The sequence below is a fragment of the Salvelinus namaycush genome, chromosome 2, assembly GCF_016432855.1.
Source record: "Salvelinus namaycush isolate Seneca chromosome 2, SaNama_1.0, whole genome shotgun sequence".
Lineage (NCBI taxonomy): Eukaryota > Metazoa > Chordata > Actinopteri > Salmoniformes > Salmonidae > Salvelinus > Salvelinus namaycush.
The window spans coordinates 62097361-62114808 of record NC_052308.1 but is presented as its reverse complement, the minus strand read 5'-3'; the positions used below and the strand labels follow the sequence as shown (position 1 = coordinate 62114808).

The following is a 17448-nucleotide window of genomic DNA, read 5'->3' as shown; positions in this document are numbered from 1 at the left end:
ACAAAGACCAGGGAGGTTTTCCAATGTCTCTCAAAGAAGGCCACCGTTTGGTAGATGTGTAAAAAATTATACAAAATAAAGCAGATGCTGAATATCCCTTTGAGCATGGTGAAGTTATTCATTAGGTTTTGGATGATGCATCAATACACCCAGTCACTACAAAGATGCAGCCTGTCCTTCCTAACTCAGTTGCAAGAGAGGAAGAAAACTGCTCAGGGATTTCACCATGAGGCCATTGATGATTTTAAAGCAGTTACAGAGTTTAATGGTTGTGACAGGAGAAAACTGAGGATGGATCAACAACTTTTTGTCCTGAATACAAATCGTTATGTTTGGGGCAAATCCAACACAACACGTCACTGAGTACCACTCTTCATATTTTCAAGCATGGTGGTGGCTGCATCATCTTATGGGTATGTTTGTCATCAGCAAGGACTCAGGAGTTTTTTAGGATAAAAATAAACGGAGTACAGCTAAGCACAGGCAAAATCCTAGAGGAAAACCTGGTTCAGTCTGCTTTCCAACAGACACTGGGAGACACATTCACCTTTCAGCAGGACAATAACCTAAAACACAAGGCCAAATATACACTGGAGTTGCTTACCAACAAGACATTGCATATTCCTGAGTGGCCTAGTTACAGTTTTGACTTAAATCGGCTTTAAAATCTATGGCAAGACTTGAAAATGGCTTTCTAACAACAATCAACAACCAACTTGACAGAGCTTAAAGAATGTTACCAAGAATAATGGGCAAATATTGTACAATCCAGGTGTGCAAAGCTCTTAGAGACTCACCTACAGATTCACAGCTGTAACCTCTTCCAAATGTGTTTGTAACATGTTTTGTCTATGATGCGGTGAATACTTACCTAATCAAGATATATTAGTATTTTATTTTTCTGAACTTTGTAATAAATATTCAATTTTTTCTTCCACATTACAAAGTATTTTGTGTTGATCGTTGACCAAAAATGACAATTAAATCCATTTTAATCCCACTTTGTAACACAACAAAGTGAGGAAAAAGTCAAGGGGTGTGAATACTTTCTGTAGGCACTATAACCTTCTTTCTCTTCTTTCTTTTTTGCCTTCCCTCCTCCTCCTTCTCTCCTTCCCTCCTCCTCCCTCCTTCCCTCCCTCCTTCCCTCCTCCTCACATCTCTCCTTGCTATGCCACTCTAAAATGTCTCCTTTGAACTTTGTTCCGCATCGGATGTGGGTGCGTGTGTTTGTGTGTGTGTGCATGAGCAAATAAGGGTCAGAGGTGGCATTAGCTTTCACCTCACCATCTCCAAAGAGAGCCGGCAAGGAGAGCCGCACTTTTCTGAATCCGTGTGTCCAGGTGCCCCGGGGATCAGATTTCCACGATTAGGTTTACAAAAACACTCACTAATACCACCAGGTTCCCTTATGAAGTCTGTTTTCTCCGTCGGATATTTCAACGTGTACACATCTTTAACATTAGAAAAATAGGTTTCTTTTTGTCTCTTTTCTCAACTTTTCCCTCCTCTGGGGTTTGTTGTTGTTGATGCTCCTTTTCTAGTCTTACATCCCACCCCCCTCTTCTCTTTCACATACAGTAAAAGTGCATTTCCTGCAATCAAATGACAGGAACAAAACAGTGTGAAGATGCGACAGCTTTTCTTACAGGCATAAATAGGAGTTTGCTGATATTGTATACTCAGTCAATAGGAAGTCCTTTAAAGTTTCCTACCAAGTTCCAAAGGCGAAATGTAATTGGACTCTTGCCATTGGAGAAGCACCAGTGTGCAACTAGATCTGAACAGATTGTCTTTCCCATGGATGATTGGGATAACCTGGAACAAGCCAATTGGAGATGCGTGTGTGTGTGTGTGTGTGTGTTCGCATGAATAGTGGGGCTGGAGTTGGCAGTCTTCCTCCCTCAGGGCAAATATGGGCTTCTTTCACATGCTCGGACAACATCTTCAAACGTGGACACGAGACAACCAAAACATTCTGATGAAAAGTTGTGTTACATCGAATTTGCCAATGAAAATGTCCTCTACCTAAATGATTCCATTGAACCAGAACTCTGGGTTTGCTGGCAGAATATTTAAATCGTAAAAGAAACCAATAAGAGGGAGGCACTGATCTGACCGATTCATGTACCAGACATGAATAAATGATCATTTGAAGTACTACGACATCTTAATAAATGAGTATAGAAGACTTATGAACATAGAGGTATACTAGAGAGCTCATCTTTTACCTTTGTTAAGTGTGCCCTCTATCCAACTAAATGCTCATGCACAATAATAGAGAGCAACAGTATGAGGAAATCTGATGGGGCAACACTTCAAGCAGAGGTTTAAAGATGAGAACCTTTGATATAGACTCCACTTGTGTCTTCTATCGAAGAGGACGCAAAGCTACAAGGTAAAGACTGTACAGACAGACAAGCAAAAACATTACCACTCAACCTGGATTATGATACAAACAAGTGCAGGAGGTCCATGCCGGGAAAAACAACAACACCTTGGGCTCGTCCATCTACGTCTCTGCTGAAATGCTGTAGGGTTATAGGTCACAGTCACTTCATGTTGACGGCTGCAATGTCTTTTCCACCGCTGTAGGGGGCGATAGTGTGTTTTGGTTTCACCTACACTTGGAGCGGGTAGCCTCCAGGGCTTTCTGGTGTCTCCTCTTGTTGAAGCGCTTGACGTAGTTGTTGCTGCGCAGGAGGCCGTCCCCTGGCTTCAGTTTGCCCCCCAGCAGGGCCAGAAGGTCATTGGGGAGGTGGCGCCTCCGGTGGTAGATCTGGCCCATTACAATGTACCGGCTACCTATAGAATAGCATTGGGGTAAGAGAGGGTGTCAGTGAATTTATTAGCAGTATTTGGTCTCTCTGCTCAACTGGTAGACATGAGTTCAGTACCATTGACTATAATAGTATACCACATAGCATGGAGAAATGTATTGGGAATCCATTAGAAGTAATATGCTAGTGTTGATATCGGAACGTAGCCATGGTGGCACCTTATATCCCTCAAATTCAAAACTGGACCGCAAAGCCAGTTCCACTGCTTTTTTTTCCATTGTTCTCCTCTAATCAGGGACTGATTTAGACCTGGGACACCAGGTGTGTGCAATTAATGATCACATAGAACAGAAAACCAGCAGTACTTCAGACCTCCAGGATAGGATTTGAATACTCCTGCCCTATATGGTCTACTACTGCACCACATAGGGCAGGAGAGCTACCATCCTGTAGGTTTTCACTCCAACCCTGCTCCTGGAGAGCTACCATCCTGTAGGTTTTCCCTCCAACCCTGCTCCTGGAGAGCTACCATCCTGTAGGTTTTCACTCCAACCCTGCTCCTGGAGAGCTACCATCATGTAGGTTTTCACTCCAACCCTGCTCCTGGAGAGCTACCATCCTGTAGGTTTTCACTCCAACCCTGCTCCTGGAGAGCTACCATCCTGTAGGTTTTCACTCCAACCCCAATCTAGCGCACCTGATTCTAATAATTAGCTGGTTGATGAACTGAATCAGTTTAGTTATGTAACCTTTATTTAACTAGGCAAGTCAGTTAAGGACAAATTCTTATTTACAATGACAGCCTACTGTCGTTCTGCCCCTGTTCAGGGGACGAACGACAGATTTTTACCTTGGAGATTCTGCAACCTTTTGGTTACATCCCCTACGCTCTAACCACTATCCTACCTGCCGCCCCAGTTACCACTGGGTTGGAGGGAAGCTCTCCAGGGACAGGGTTGGAGAGCCTTGATTTAGGGGATAGGGTGCTATTTGGGATGCGTTCATTAGTTCCTTAAATTGACACTTACCTAGTTTGATGTCAGGACAAGGCTTGCTACATTTGTAGGTGTCCAGGACTAGGAGACGCACTTTGAGAAAGAAGCTGTCTGGAGTGACGTAGAGACGGCTCATCTTGTAGAAGCCATCGCTGCTCACCATCAGTGTGATGAGTCTAATCCCCTTACGCACCATGTCTATGTCATGAACGATCCCATTGACGGCTGAAATGTCAAAGGTAAATGGTGAAATTAAAGTAAAGGTCATTGTTTGTAACTCTAAAGTGGATAGTAGCACAGAGCACTCATAGGTACAGATCTAGGATCAGCAAAATTGACCCAAGATCAGCGTTTTGGGGCAACTTCACCATGGTGAGAAGACTCTACATGACCAAAGGGAATGTCTGTCAATCCAGTCTAAACTCCAGCATGATTGGCGGATTGCAAATAGACTACACCAGACATTGTGTCATGCCCTTATTTTGTCCCCTTTTCCCCATCCCTTCACTTCACTTACAGTCTTTATGGAGAGATCACTGGAAGATGGTTGCCAGGCCATCCATCTCACTCTCATACAATAGTCTAACCTCGTTCACACACACACACACACACACACACACACTCACCAAATTCACTGTAGCAGTAGTGCTCTCTCTCCTCCTTCTCCTTCCTGCACTCACTCATGCAGACGGCCTCGTGAGTGAAGTCAGACTCTGCGAGACAGGGAGACAAAGAGAAAGGAAGAGAGAGACGGAGATGAGAAGAAGGAGAGAGAGTGACCGACCGTGCCTTGCCTGCTTGTGTGAAGCCAGACTTCATTCCAGTGTCATTCGAAGGACCAGGGTTGTCATTACAGAACCCAGGCATCGCATTCCGCAGGAGGGGGCTCCACGTTCCCCATCCTCCCCGCTCCGGTCTCACCCCTTAATTACTGCATCATAACTGATCTCACTTAGGCATATTTAGCATTGCTATCATGACCTCTCACCCCCCAAGACTTCACACAAAGGGACATATTCAATCCAGATGTAGGCAGCAATTTGTGGCTGGAGGGGTAATCAGTTAACTATCCCGAAATCGCAGCAGTCTCACTGTCACGACTCCCTTTGTACCATACATAGTGTGGGGGTGTAGTTTCACTTTCCGTACCTCGTTTCAGGATGTCGAAGTGGTAGAGCAGGCTGGAGGAGCGACGGTTGAGGAGCACAGATGAGCGGCTGTTATTCCGGTTGGCGCCGCCGGACTGGTACAGACTGGACTTCCCTCCAGGGCGGTTCTCCTCCGGGTCCATCTTTCTGGTTGGGGGGTCCCTGCGAGGGGGGGTGGCTGGGTGAATGTGGGGGTGGCCCCTGGATCTGGAGTTGGGGTGACTGTCCGGGTCAATCTGCGGGGGGTTGTTGAAGTTAGTGTGGGGGTCTCGGTAAGGGTCCACGTTTACTTTTTGTGTGCGGTTGGTAGCAGCGGTCAGTGGCGTTTTGGGAAGTGCTAGACTCGCCTCGCCGCGGTTCTTCTCGCTGTTGTGCTCGATCAGGCGGTCATTTTTAGGGCCCTTCTTGCTCTTGTTGTGGGGGCCGGGGCGAGGGTCACTGTGCTTGGGCCAGACCCCAGAGGGAAGGGGGTGGAGGGCGTACTTGGGGTCCCCGGCTTTGCTGCTCTTTTCCAGGGGCTCGTTGATGGTGAGAGAGGGGTCTTTGGCCCCTAGCCTTGTGCTCTGGTTCTGGCCAGGGTCGGGTAAAACACTCTGGCCCTTCTCAGGGGGGGTGCTGATCACGGAGAACAGCTCTGGATAAAGCAGGCAAGGACAGTTACACTCAGCAGTATATTATAACATTATAATATCAATGGCCCCTATATCATACCTCCATCAAAAGGTTCTGAGTACAGTTGACTGCTTCTTAATATAAGCAATAGCTTGAGACTATCAATATTATTTTTTTACTGTCAGAGCTGGGTAAAAAAAAGCATTTCAGTTCTCTGCCCTTTCCACTTAGAAGAAACTACCAAAGGGCATGAAATTACAGGAGCTTGTCTCCTTGAATGTGTTTAAAGCTAGGGTAAAAACTATGGTGGACAATGAAGTGGGGGGCTGTCAATGTTCTGACCCCAGGATGCACCACACCTCCCCAAAGTATCTTGCCTGCTCAATCTTTAAATTTATGTTTTTAAACTGTAATGCTCTGTGTTTTATTATGTTGTAAATGTGTGGTGATATTTGGCCAGGTCTCTTGTAGAATAGATATTTCATCTCAATAAGACTAACCTGGTAACATAAAATAAATATAAAGAGTATGGGCACTGAACTAAAGCATGCAAAATGCACTGCACATATTCTATTCAATTGTGTTTTTTTAATGTATTCACCATATAATCTAATTTACTGATATTACATAGTCATTTATAAAGACATTTTCATCCAGATCTTATAAGTACGCCTATATAGTCTTACTGTCAGCACACAAGCCAAACACCCAAAAGTAAAGTAAAACATTCACAGGATAATCATTGTATTCTCAATGATCAAAACCGACATTATGGGGTGGCAGATAGACAGGAGGTAGCAGTTAAGCGCCTTGGTCCAGTAATTGAAAGATCATTGATTCGAATCCTAGAGCCTACTATGTGAAAAATGTGTTGATGTGCCCTTGAGCAAGGCACTTAACCCTAATTGCTCCTGTAAATCACTCTGGATAAGAGCTTACGTAAATGTCTAGTGGCAGTATGCTTTGTAATTCGAACTAGCTGTAACTGCCTGACACCGATAGTTGTCAGATTAGGAGAATGTCACTCTTTTTGTAAACTCCAGCTTTATGATATGCACATTTCAGATTATTATATTGTTGCAAAGTAGCCTTTACAAATATTGAATTAGATATGTCGGAGATTTAATTATAGGCTTATATTTGTGAAAGATATTTTTTTTAATATCAATCATAAAATGTACTTTAATTCCAAACATAAATATACATGAAGTTATGCCACCCAGGAACTCATATCAAGCGGTGTCAAAGGAAGGCCCGAAAAATTGCAAAAGACTCCAGCCACTCAAGTCATAGACTGTTCATTATGCTACCGTCCGGCAAACGGTACCGGAACATCAGCTCTCAGACCAACAGGCCCCGAGACAGCTTCTGCCCTACGCCATAAGACTGCTAAATAGCCAGACTGCTAAAAGGTAAATTAAGGGTACCCAAACTACCTGCATTGACTCTACCATGCACTGACTGACCCTACGCACATTCGCTAGATGTTATATACACACACCATTAACACACACACTACACTGTCACTCCCACACAAAACCCTAACATACACACATGACACACGCACGCATATCAACACAACACAAACACACACGCACACTCACAGACACTTTTACACTCATAATTTGCTGTTGCTATTCTTTTCCTTGTTTTACTCTTATTATTACCTATCCGGATGCCTAGTCACTTTACCCTGACTTCATGTGCAGACTGTATCTACCTCAAATACCTCGTACCTCTCTCTGCACATTGATCTGGTAGGTTACTGGTACTCACTGTATATAGCTCCATTCTTGTGTATTTTATTTTATTCCTCGTGTTAGTTAATATTTTGTATTATTATTTTTAAACTGCATCATTTGGGAAAGGTTCGTAAGCAAGCATTTAGTCATGTCTATTACATCAGTTGTATTCGGCGCATGTGATAAATAAATAAAATGTCGATTTGATAAGCCAATATATCTATTTCTTTATTGCACCTCTGAGAAAATGCTTTATAAATCACCATGTCATCACATTTACAATAGATACAAAAAAAAGTTTCAAAGTATATTGGTTTTAAAACTTGCTATTTCCTAATGGATCTTCTGATCTACAATAATACTGTCACCATTCTTCTCCTTAAAATGCAACATGTAAATGTAATAAGACATAGTTGGAAAGCAGCAATAATTGTTACCCGACTTACCATTGTCCTCCGCTTCAGAAAAAGTCAACGCAAGTACCAGCAGGAGTAGAATAATCACTGTCATCCTGAAAAGTACTATTGAACCAACTTCGAAGTCTGCTGGAGTGGCTCTGAATTCCTGAGGTTTATATGCCTCGAGCCTGGAATTGAAGGCGTGTCACTCCGACGCAGAGGTAAACAGAGTGACATCAGAGACACTTCATTCATGAAGCCATAGAGGTCCTATTAAATTCCTAATTCTATGCATGAAACGCCCTTCGGTCTTTAGTAGGCTACTGTGTGTGGGACATTTAAATAAAACGTGGCCCAGATTTTAGCCTTTAATTTCACTAATTACTGATGATAGTGATTATTAGTGATTACGGATTGTGATAGGCTGTGGGCGTGGGACCAGTAATAAAAAAAAGTAACACGGCGTTAAAGTTCACAGTTAGCGATTGTTATGTAAATTACATCTGAAAAGTACCAGTGGCCTGGCTTTGGTCCTCAACACAGATTATCCATTATATTGACCAGATACTCTAGTACCCGCTCTAACAGTGAAAATAAATGTCTTCAAAAATGGGAGGCAGTCGGGAGGCGGCAAGATCAGGTGGGACAGATTCGCGTGTGAACGTTTAGTTACTAGTTACTTCAGCCCCAAAGTCAAAATATGTCTATAGTAAATATTCATGAAAACAAAAATGTGCTTTTTGGTCTTAATTTAAGATTAGGGTTAGGCATAAGATTAGCAGTGTGGTTATGGTTAGGTTTAAAATAATATTTAAAAAAGAGACATTTAAAAAATTGGCGTGTTTATGGCTGTAGTAACTAGTGACGACCAGGCACAACTCCGATATAAACTGTTTTTTTCTCAAAGTTGCCGGGATGTCACGTGTCCTACTTATATCAGTACACTCGTAACAACGTAATCCTTACGAAACGTATATTCGATCAAATAATCTACACGTAGCAAATAAGACATTACATTTTTTGTTAACCGAATTCGACACGCTCATTGACCTCCATACAAAAACTCCTCGCTTGGTGAGCGAAAAAACGGGAAAAAACGCCACCTGCTGGAAAAGACAGATTTTGGGCCCAATTATCCCTCTCGCTTCGCCTCTTCCTCTCTGCCCGAAATGAGAGCAGGTCCGCTAGATCCATGGCCCAGTCAGACACGGGTGCCGGCCCGCATAGATGGAAACAGAAAAGTCTGTGCCCGTTGGGTGAAACACCGGGATAAATACTGTATGAAAATGTGTCAACTAATTGTTTCTTATTTATTCTGTTAAATGCTCTTCAACAAAGCTTTCTTAGTGTCCAACAAGCTTTCTCTACCCTTAACCTTGTTCTGAACACCTCCAAAACAAAGGTCATGTGGTTTGGTAAGAAGAATGCCCCTCTCCCCACAGGTGTTATTACTACCTCTGAGGGTTTAGAGCTTGATGTAGTCACCTCATACAAGTACTTGGGAGTATGGCTAGACGGTGCACTGTCCTTCTCTCAGCACATATCAAAGCTGCAGGCTAAAGTTACATCTAGACTTGGTTTCCTCTATCGTAATCGCACCTCTTTCAGATGCCAGCTGCCAAACTAACCCTACCCAGATGACCACCCTACCTATGCTAGATTACTGATACACAAGTTATAGATCGGCAGGTAAGGGTGCACTCGAGCGGCTAGATGTTCTTTACCATTCGGCCATCAGATTTGCCACCAATGCTCCTTATAGGACATATCACTGCACTCTATATTCCTATATAACCTGGTCATCCTGTATACCTGTCGCAAGACCCACTGGTAATTTATAAAACCCTCTTAGGGCTCACTCCCCCCTATCTGAGATATCTACTGCAGCCCTCATCCTCCACATACAACACCCGTTCTGCCAGTCACATTCTGTTAAAGGTCCCCAAAGCACACACATCCCTGGGTCGCTCCTCATTTCAGTTTGCTGCAGCTTGCGACTGGAACGAGCTGTTAAAACACTCAAACTGGACAGCTTTATCGCAATCTCTTCATTCAAAGACTCAATCATGGACACTCTTACTGACAGTTGTGGCTGCTTTGTGTGATGTATTGTTGTCTCTACCTTCTTGCCCTTTGTGCTGTTGTCTGTGCCCAATAATGTTTTTACCATGTTTTGTGCTGCTGCAATGTTGTGTTGCTACCATGCTGTGTTGTCATGTGTTGCTGCCTTGCTATGTTGTTGTCTTAGGTCTCTCTTTATGTAGTGCTATGTTGTCTCTCTTGTTGTGATGTGTGTTTTGTCCTATATTTATATTGTATTTATTCTGTATTTTTAATCCCAGGCCCCATCCCCGCAGGAGGCCTTTTGCCTTTTGGTAGGCCGTCATTGTAAATAAGAATTTGTTCTGAACTGACTAGCCTAGTTAAATAAAGGTTAAATAAATAAATACAATTATGTTTGCCACTGTGAATGTGTAGCCTATACCGGTAAAAGTCATACGCGTAGAACCACTGCCCCCTTTTGGACACAATGTTTCAAACTGTGAGGCGACGCTCGGATGCTCGTGGTATTGCAAATTTCAAACATTTGTATTAAAGTCGTGATTAAACCTTATTGCTATGTATGTGATTGATTTGTATGGTACATTTTCGTGGGTCAAAGCTCCATAGCTTAGTTTAGACGTTTGCAAATGCAATCACATTTATATGAGACAAATTGTTGTCGGAGTGCATCCCTCCGGTTTTATAATCCACGTAGCTATTATCAATCATTTATTATTTTCTATGTCATTTCACGTAAAACGGAAACTAAATACGACCCAGATGGGACTCGAACCCACAATCCCCAGCTCCGGAGGCTGATGCCTTATCCATTAGGCCACTGGGTCATCACGTTCCGAGTGAGCACAGGCACAATTTATAAAATTGAAAACATGACGCTAAATGCGTGCAATGTTCCATAGATTTGTGTATATTTGATTTCATGATCAACATATTTGCTACCAGGTTTAGCTAAACTACTGTGCTCTGCAAATTTTGTCACATTTTGTGAAAAACTGTAGTATCGTCTCGCGATAACAGTGCATCACCACCAGTGACTCTTTCCGACTTTTTCAAAAAGGGCCAATGAATGATCAACATATTTGCTACCCGGTTTAGCTAAACTACTGTGCTCTGCGACATGTCGCAGGCAAATTTTGTCACATTTTGTGAAAAACTGTAGTATCGTCTCGCGATAACAGCGCTTCACCACCAGTGACTCTTTCCGACTTTTTCAAAAAGGGGCCAATGAAGAGGTGCTTTGACTCGAATGGGCCAATCACAGATCGAGAAAGCCGGAAATTTAAAGTCGGTCTCACGTTTGACGTCATTGCTAGTAAGAACAAGAACAAGAACAAGGTGAGTGCGGTCCTTATGCTTTTGTTAGTTATGGTTTATTTTAATGGTTAAAATATTGTAGTTACTGGGTGCATTCGATATAAATGATATGCGTTGATATATTGTTGAATTATTACTGGTTTTCTGGTGTACTGGTTATGACAAAATTGTAAATTTAAGCGGATTCAACCGGCCACATGGTGGTCTACGTCAGATTATAGTTCGCTGGGCAGCAGGAAAGCGGAACTGTCTTGCTAGCTAGGAAAACGTTGGTTATTTTATTTAAAACAGGCACATAGCTAACTTTTTTTTTTTTTATCCACCCCATCACCTTAGTGATCAACACTACAGTGAAGTCCTCGCCTTGTTCAATAAGCAACGAGCACAATGTCGACAACTGCGAACGACGCCGATCGTATCACCCAATTCAAAAACAAGGGAAAAGATACCAACGTAAGTTGATATCGCCTTTGATGCCTAATCTTGATTGATCAACCATTAACACCTAGTTTACAGTATTGCCATTTGTTTAGCACCATGCTACTTGACATTGTTCATCTGCAGGAATTGAGGCGCAGAAGAGTCGAGGTCAACGTCGAACTTCGAAAGGCAAAGAAAGATGACCAGCTTCTCAAAAGAAGGAACGTCAGTATCTGCCCAGATGAGCCTACATCTCCACTCCAAGAGAAGGACCAAAATGCACAGGTAATATTTTGTATCCATACTGTAATTACCCTTATTTGAAACTAAAACGGGCAATGGCAAGCTTTGGATTATGACTTTGTACAGGCCATCAACAAAGGGTGAGCAAGCCAAAGATGTCAATTTTCCCAATAGATTGATTTGGTTCCTTTCTGTCCTGTACTCTATCAGAGGCCTGTTAGCTAGTGCCTATATTCCGTCACTTTTTTTCCCATTGACACGCATGCAGACGCTCCACAGATGGCATGCCAGGTCATGTAATTAATGTGTAATCCTGCCATGTTTCCATAGCCTGCACAGCACTGGACTGTTGAGGAGATTGTGGCTGGTGTAAATAGCCAAAGCCTAGATCATCAGGTGCAGGCTACCCAGGCAGCCAGGTAAGTCACTAAGCTTTCCACTGGAAACCGGTGTTGGGTAATCACTGTTTCCGTTCTGACTGTAGGCCTTGTCTGCCCCTAACCATGACTTTTGACCTGGCCTTCTTCCACCACAGGAAGCTGCTGTCCAGAGAGAGGCACCCTCCCATTGATCGCATCATCGACGCCGGGCTCATCTCAAACTTTGTCCGCTTCCTGAGCCTGGCTGAGTGTCCTCCCATACAGTTCGAAGCGGCCTGGGCCCTGACCAACATCGCCTCTGGCAACTCGGACCAAACCACCGCAGTGGTGGACGGAGGAGCCATCCCAGCCTTCATCAGCCTGGTGATGTCCCCGCACCCCCACATCAGCGAGCAGGCCGTCTGGGCCCTGGGCAACATCGCTGGTATGAGAAAGCACACTTTCACCTGTATCGAAAGTGACTATGGCATGACTGTTGCCATTGTCATTGATAGTACAGGAACAGTGATCTGAAAGCTTTTCCCGTGTTTGTTGGAATACCTGTTCCTGTCAAACCCTGTGTCTTTCAAACATCTTTACGCCGGCGCAACTTTAGTGTGAAACTTCATGTTTGTTACACCAGAAATGCAGATAAAGATTGATATTGCTACCAGGCAAGTAACAATATCAATTTATCAGTATTTCTCTTTTGAAAATACTACCACTTGAACATATGTTAGTTCAATATACCTTTTGCAATAAGCCTCCTTACTCTGTGGTTGTATGCCAGGTCAACGGTCTTCTGTGACCACATTTTTGACATGGCTTGATTCCTCCTTAGGTGATGGCTCCACCTACAGGGACTTGGTCATCAAACACGGCGCCATTGAGCCCCTCCTGACTCTGCTGGCCGCCCCTGACCTGTCTGTGTTTTCTGTAAGTTTACATATAATGATTAAAAGCTCTGGGTTGTTGTGGAATTTGTTAGCAAGTGCTGTGGGAAATTCCACTCATCAGCTATTTTTCCTGGTGGTTCTTGTAAAATAGGTGTGGTTGATTTATATAAAGTTGACTGCTTTAGCTTTCTCATCTTCGTCTTTGCTCATTACCTCAATTTGATGCATCCATAAATCTAAATATAGCTGGTAACGGTGTGGCATATTGATCTCTAACAACATCTCCCTGCTCCTTCCAGTCTGGTTACCTGAGGAACGTGACATGGACCCTGTCTAACCTCTGTCGGAACAAGAACCCTGCCCCGCCATTGGCGGCCGTGCAGCTATTGCTGCCCACGCTGGTGCGCCTGCTTCACCACGACGACAAGGAGGTGCTGGCCGACACCTGCTGGGCCGTGTCCTACCTGACGGACGGCCCTAACGAGCGCATCGAAGTGGTGGTGCAGGCCGGCCTGGTGCCCCGCCTCGTCCAGCTGCTTGGCTCCGGGGAGCTGACCATCGTGGTACGTCCCTTTGCCACGGTTACTAGGCTTTACATGTTTGATTGCACCTGTACAGTGGTCGACCTTGTGGTTCCTAGAGACGGCTGGACCGTGCTGATCTGTGGGTTTTGATTGACGGGCAGATATTAACGTCTGCGATTTATGCATGGGAGCTACCACTCCAAGTAACTTCCTTAGCCCGGTTGTTGAGACATTCCAAGTTAGTGAGGAAAGCCTGTTGTCACAGACAGCAGGCAATTGTGTAGCTTGCATCCAAATCCTGACCCCCCCCCCCCCCCCCTTTCCAGACTCCCTCTCTGCGGTCGCTGGGCAACATCGTGACTGGCACAGATGAGCAGACGCAGTGTGTGCTGAACTCAGGCGCTCTGACAATGTTCCCCGCGCTGCTCCGCCACCACAAGTCTAACATCCAAAAAGAGGCGGCCTGGACCCTGTCCAACGTCACGGCTGGCAAGGACACCCAGATCCAGGAAGTCCTCAACGCCGGCCTCGTTCCATTGCTGGTGGACATCCTCAAAAAGGTACAACATGGGTTCTTCATTAGGGGGCAAACCATTCAGGGGCTAGTATGCATCAAGGGCTGATCGACTAGATACATTTTTCCTTTTAGGACCTGATCCTAGACGATTGCTACATGCAGCCTCAGATTTGATCTCCCCCGTTCGACTGTTTTCTTCCGTTTCATGCCTACTGATCTTATGCCTGGTTTCTGTTGTGCTGCTCCACAGACATCTGCACTCCATGTCTGAGGGTGCCGACAGCAGAAATGCAACCTGTGAATGAGTCTATGCATGAAGCTAGACCTGCCCATAGAGATTGATAGAGGCCTCTAGTGGCCAAAATGTTGTGTTAGCATGGGCAGTGCCGTTGAGGCCTTCCACCATATGAATGTACTCAACTGTTTGGACTTCATTGGCTGATCTCTCCTGGTTAACCCGTTGGAGTCATGTCCAACTGGGACATCAGGAGTGGTCAGCCAATCATGAAGGAAATTGACTGCTCCAAAATTGATATTGCCTCAATGGTGTTGACAATGCTGTCATAGACACTAATGGCACAAATACAAAGATGAGTCCCCTAGCTAGCTCTATGACCTTGCCCCATTTGTCTTTTTCTTCAACCAGGGAGACTACAAGACCCAGAAGGAGGCGGTGTGGGCCATCACCAACTACACCAGCGGGGGGACAGTGGATCAGGTGATCTATTTGGTACAGGCCAATGTGCTGGAGCCCCTGCTCAACCTGCTCTCGGCCAAGGACAGCAAGACCATCCTGGTCATTCTGGACGCCATAACCAACATCTTCCTGGTAAGTTCATTTCTGGTCTGTTGGAAGAACCAATGGGTAGAGCTTAAGTCATGACACAATCATTATGACGGTGAAGATATCCCTCTTACAACCCATAATTCTATCAGTAACACATTATGGTTAATGAGCACCCTGTAACACTGACAGTTTGCCTTGTGGTTCCTAGAGACAGCTGGACCGTGCTGGTCTGTGGGTTTTGATTGCCTGGAAAATATTAATCTCTGCGATTTATGCATGGGAGCTACCACTCTAAGTAACTTCTATAGCCCGGTTGTTGAGACATTCATGTTTTGGCATTGATTTGCTATTTTCAAATTTGATTGTATATGTAATTTTTATTGATTTTAAAATTAGAAATGGATACAATGGATTTGCGTGTGAAAACCCATACTAAACGTCTTAGGCAGGAGAGAAGATCGGCGAGGTGGAGAAGCTGTGCGAGATGATCGAGGAGTGTGGCGGCCTGGACAAGATCGAGGCGCTGCAGTCCCACGAGAATGAGATGGTCTACAAGGCCTCTCTCAACCTCATCGAGAAGTACTTCTCTGGCGAGGTGAGACCTTCACCAAGCAATGACTAAGTCCAAATACACTTTTGTCCTCTTTAGCTTGTCTCGCCTCTTTCAGGTCCATTCATGGGTGAAGCGGCTGATTGTTATCAAAAGGAGACATTGACCATGAGCTGGGTTTTATTCCACAAGTGTCTTTTCACATCTGACTTGGTGCACCTTACTGTGACTCTAAAGGGCTTCAGGTGTTATTGGTAGAGAACAGCTCTTTTGAGTGAAACTCAGCCATGGTGGATGAAGTTGCAATTTTAAACTATTCTGGTGACACCATCTGTCTTGCTTTCAGGATGAGGAGGACGAGTCTGTTGCTCCAGAAATCACGACTGACGGCTACGCCTTCCAAATTCCTGAGAACCAAAGCACTTTCAACTTTTAAATGTTCTTGTTTCCTGTATGTCTTTTTGTATGTGTACTGTAGTCCCTCACAACTTCACAAGTGTACAGACACTTCCTTGTTCTACTACAACCTGTAAATAAACTTTATTACAAAATGTGTCAAATTGGGTGGTTTTTGGTAAGCATAAAGCTTGCTTCCAGTACAAAAGAGGAATTAAATAATTTTAAAATGGAGGTTCCGGTGGTCTACACCACACTGAATTTACTACATAACATGCACATATTGTACACTTCAGTGCCCAGCATTTTAAACATGGATAAAATCATTTCAATTGGGTATTCCCAGGCTGTTCCATCAGAGCTAAATGGTGTAACTAGCACAAGCAGCTGTTGGGGGTGAGAACACCAGCCAGAGCCATGATTGGCTGATGCGGTATGAGAAGTTAAGTGTGGCATTCAGAGTACATGCTAATATTATTGACACCCTTGGGAGGACCCGCAGCCTGTGTTTCACATTGGTGAAGGGGTGTACTTCCCCATTGGTGGAGGCTTCCTCTGCAATTTAAAAACAATATCCCATTTTACAATCAGAACAAGTATTACATGGTCACAATTAAAATACAATGACTGCTCTGCTTTTAAAATGACAGCCTCTGACTGCGGTGCGCTCCTCCTATCCTCCCATCTATTTAGTGTCTGATCCCAGACGACATGTGTAAGAGTCAAAGATTGATTGTCATATGTCACTCTACCTATCACTTGTCAACCATTGCCACGCAACCAACTCAGCATGCAAAATGGGCCAAGGGTCTGTGTATTCCACTAATGTTTCTAGACAGGATATGAACAGAAATCTTATAGATTTCATGGGGTCAACTTGGAGGTGGCCTTGTGCCCAAAGCCAAGCCAACCCTCTGCCGGTCTTGGGGCTCCGCTGTTGGTCTGCCCTGGACCACAGGACTTTGAGCTGGTCTGTTGGAGACTGCAAGACATTCCGTCCCAGGGCTGATCTTCTGTTCCTGGCCCAGTATGTTCATGTCTGCTGCATGGATCTGTGAAAGTAGGAAAGGACAACCTCTATTTAGTGCAGAACACCAGTGCAAGTAAAGCCTCAGTCTCACTCATGTTTGTTACTCTCACCCTTCACACCGGCCAGGCCTCTAGACTGCTGTTAGACTCTTTACTTTCTTCCATGTGCGTAGAAGGTTGTTGGGTCAGGTGGAGGACCACCGATAACTGGCCTTGTGGAGGTGATGATGGAGGATAGGTCTGTAATAAACCAAGCAACCAAAATATGACATATAACAATGATATAACACTGTTTCAAGAGTATCTTGAGGATTTACTTGTGTGAAGGTACAGTATTCACTTCAAGAATGAGCTTAAAGGCACAGTGCAGTAAACTTGTTTTATATAAACTCAGCAAAAAACGAAACGTCCTCACTGTCAACTGCGTTTATTTTCAGCAAACTTAACATGTGTAAATATTTGTATTAACATAAGATTCAACAACTGAGACATAAACTGAACAAGTTCCACAGACATGTGACTAACAGAAATGGAATAATGTGTCCCTGAACTAGGGGGTCAACATCAAAAGTAACATTCAGTATCTGGTGTGGCCACCAGCTGCATTAAAGTACTGCAGTGCATCTCCTCATGGACAGCACCAGATTTGCCAGTTCTTGCTGTGAGATGTTATC

General features: G+C 44.2%; 2 protein-coding genes and 4 non-coding genes across 6 annotated transcripts; 4 read left to right on the top strand and 2 right to left on the bottom strand.

Annotated features, from left to right (window-relative positions):
* Positions 1-1154: 1154 nt before the first annotated feature.
* On the bottom strand, positions 1155-5154 carry LOC120027261 (procollagen C-endopeptidase enhancer 2-like). The gene is made up of 4 exons (XM_038972175.1): positions 4925-5154; positions 4402-4488; positions 3809-4000; positions 1155-2805 (listed from the first exon to the last, which is right to left on the bottom strand). Exons 1-4 carry the CDS (start codon positions 5064-5066, stop codon positions 2618-2620), a joined length of 609 nt encoding a protein of 202 aa, XP_038828103.1. The 5' UTR covers positions 5067-5154; the 3' UTR covers positions 1155-2617.
* A 5336-nt stretch (positions 5155-10490) lies between these two features.
* trnar-ccg lies at positions 10491-10563 on the bottom strand. The gene has a single exon. It is a non-coding gene; the product is annotated as a tRNA-Arg (tRNA).
* Positions 10564-10976: 413 nt separating this feature from the next.
* LOC120065556 (importin subunit alpha-1-like) lies at positions 10977-15904 on the top strand. The gene is made up of 11 exons (XM_039016623.1): positions 10977-11074; positions 11390-11506; positions 11618-11758; positions 12047-12135; positions 12252-12520; positions 12917-13011; positions 13271-13534; positions 13822-14055; positions 14659-14841; positions 15245-15394; positions 15696-15904. The coding sequence occupies exons 2-11, from the start codon at positions 11441-11443 to the stop codon at positions 15783-15785; spliced, it is 1581 nt and encodes a 526-aa protein (XP_038872551.1). The 5' UTR covers positions 10977-11074; positions 11390-11440; the 3' UTR covers positions 15786-15904.
* Positions 12541-12668, top strand: LOC120028335. The gene has a single exon (XR_005473430.1). It is a non-coding gene; the product is annotated as a small nucleolar RNA SNORA71 (small nucleolar RNA).
* LOC120028541 lies at positions 13596-13730 on the top strand. Its single transcript, XR_005473464.1, has one exon. It is a non-coding gene; the product is annotated as a small nucleolar RNA SNORA84 (small nucleolar RNA).
* On the top strand, positions 14992-15126 carry LOC120028533. The gene has a single exon (XR_005473463.1). It is a non-coding gene; the product is annotated as a small nucleolar RNA SNORA84 (small nucleolar RNA).
* Positions 15905-17448: the final 1544 nt, after the last annotated feature.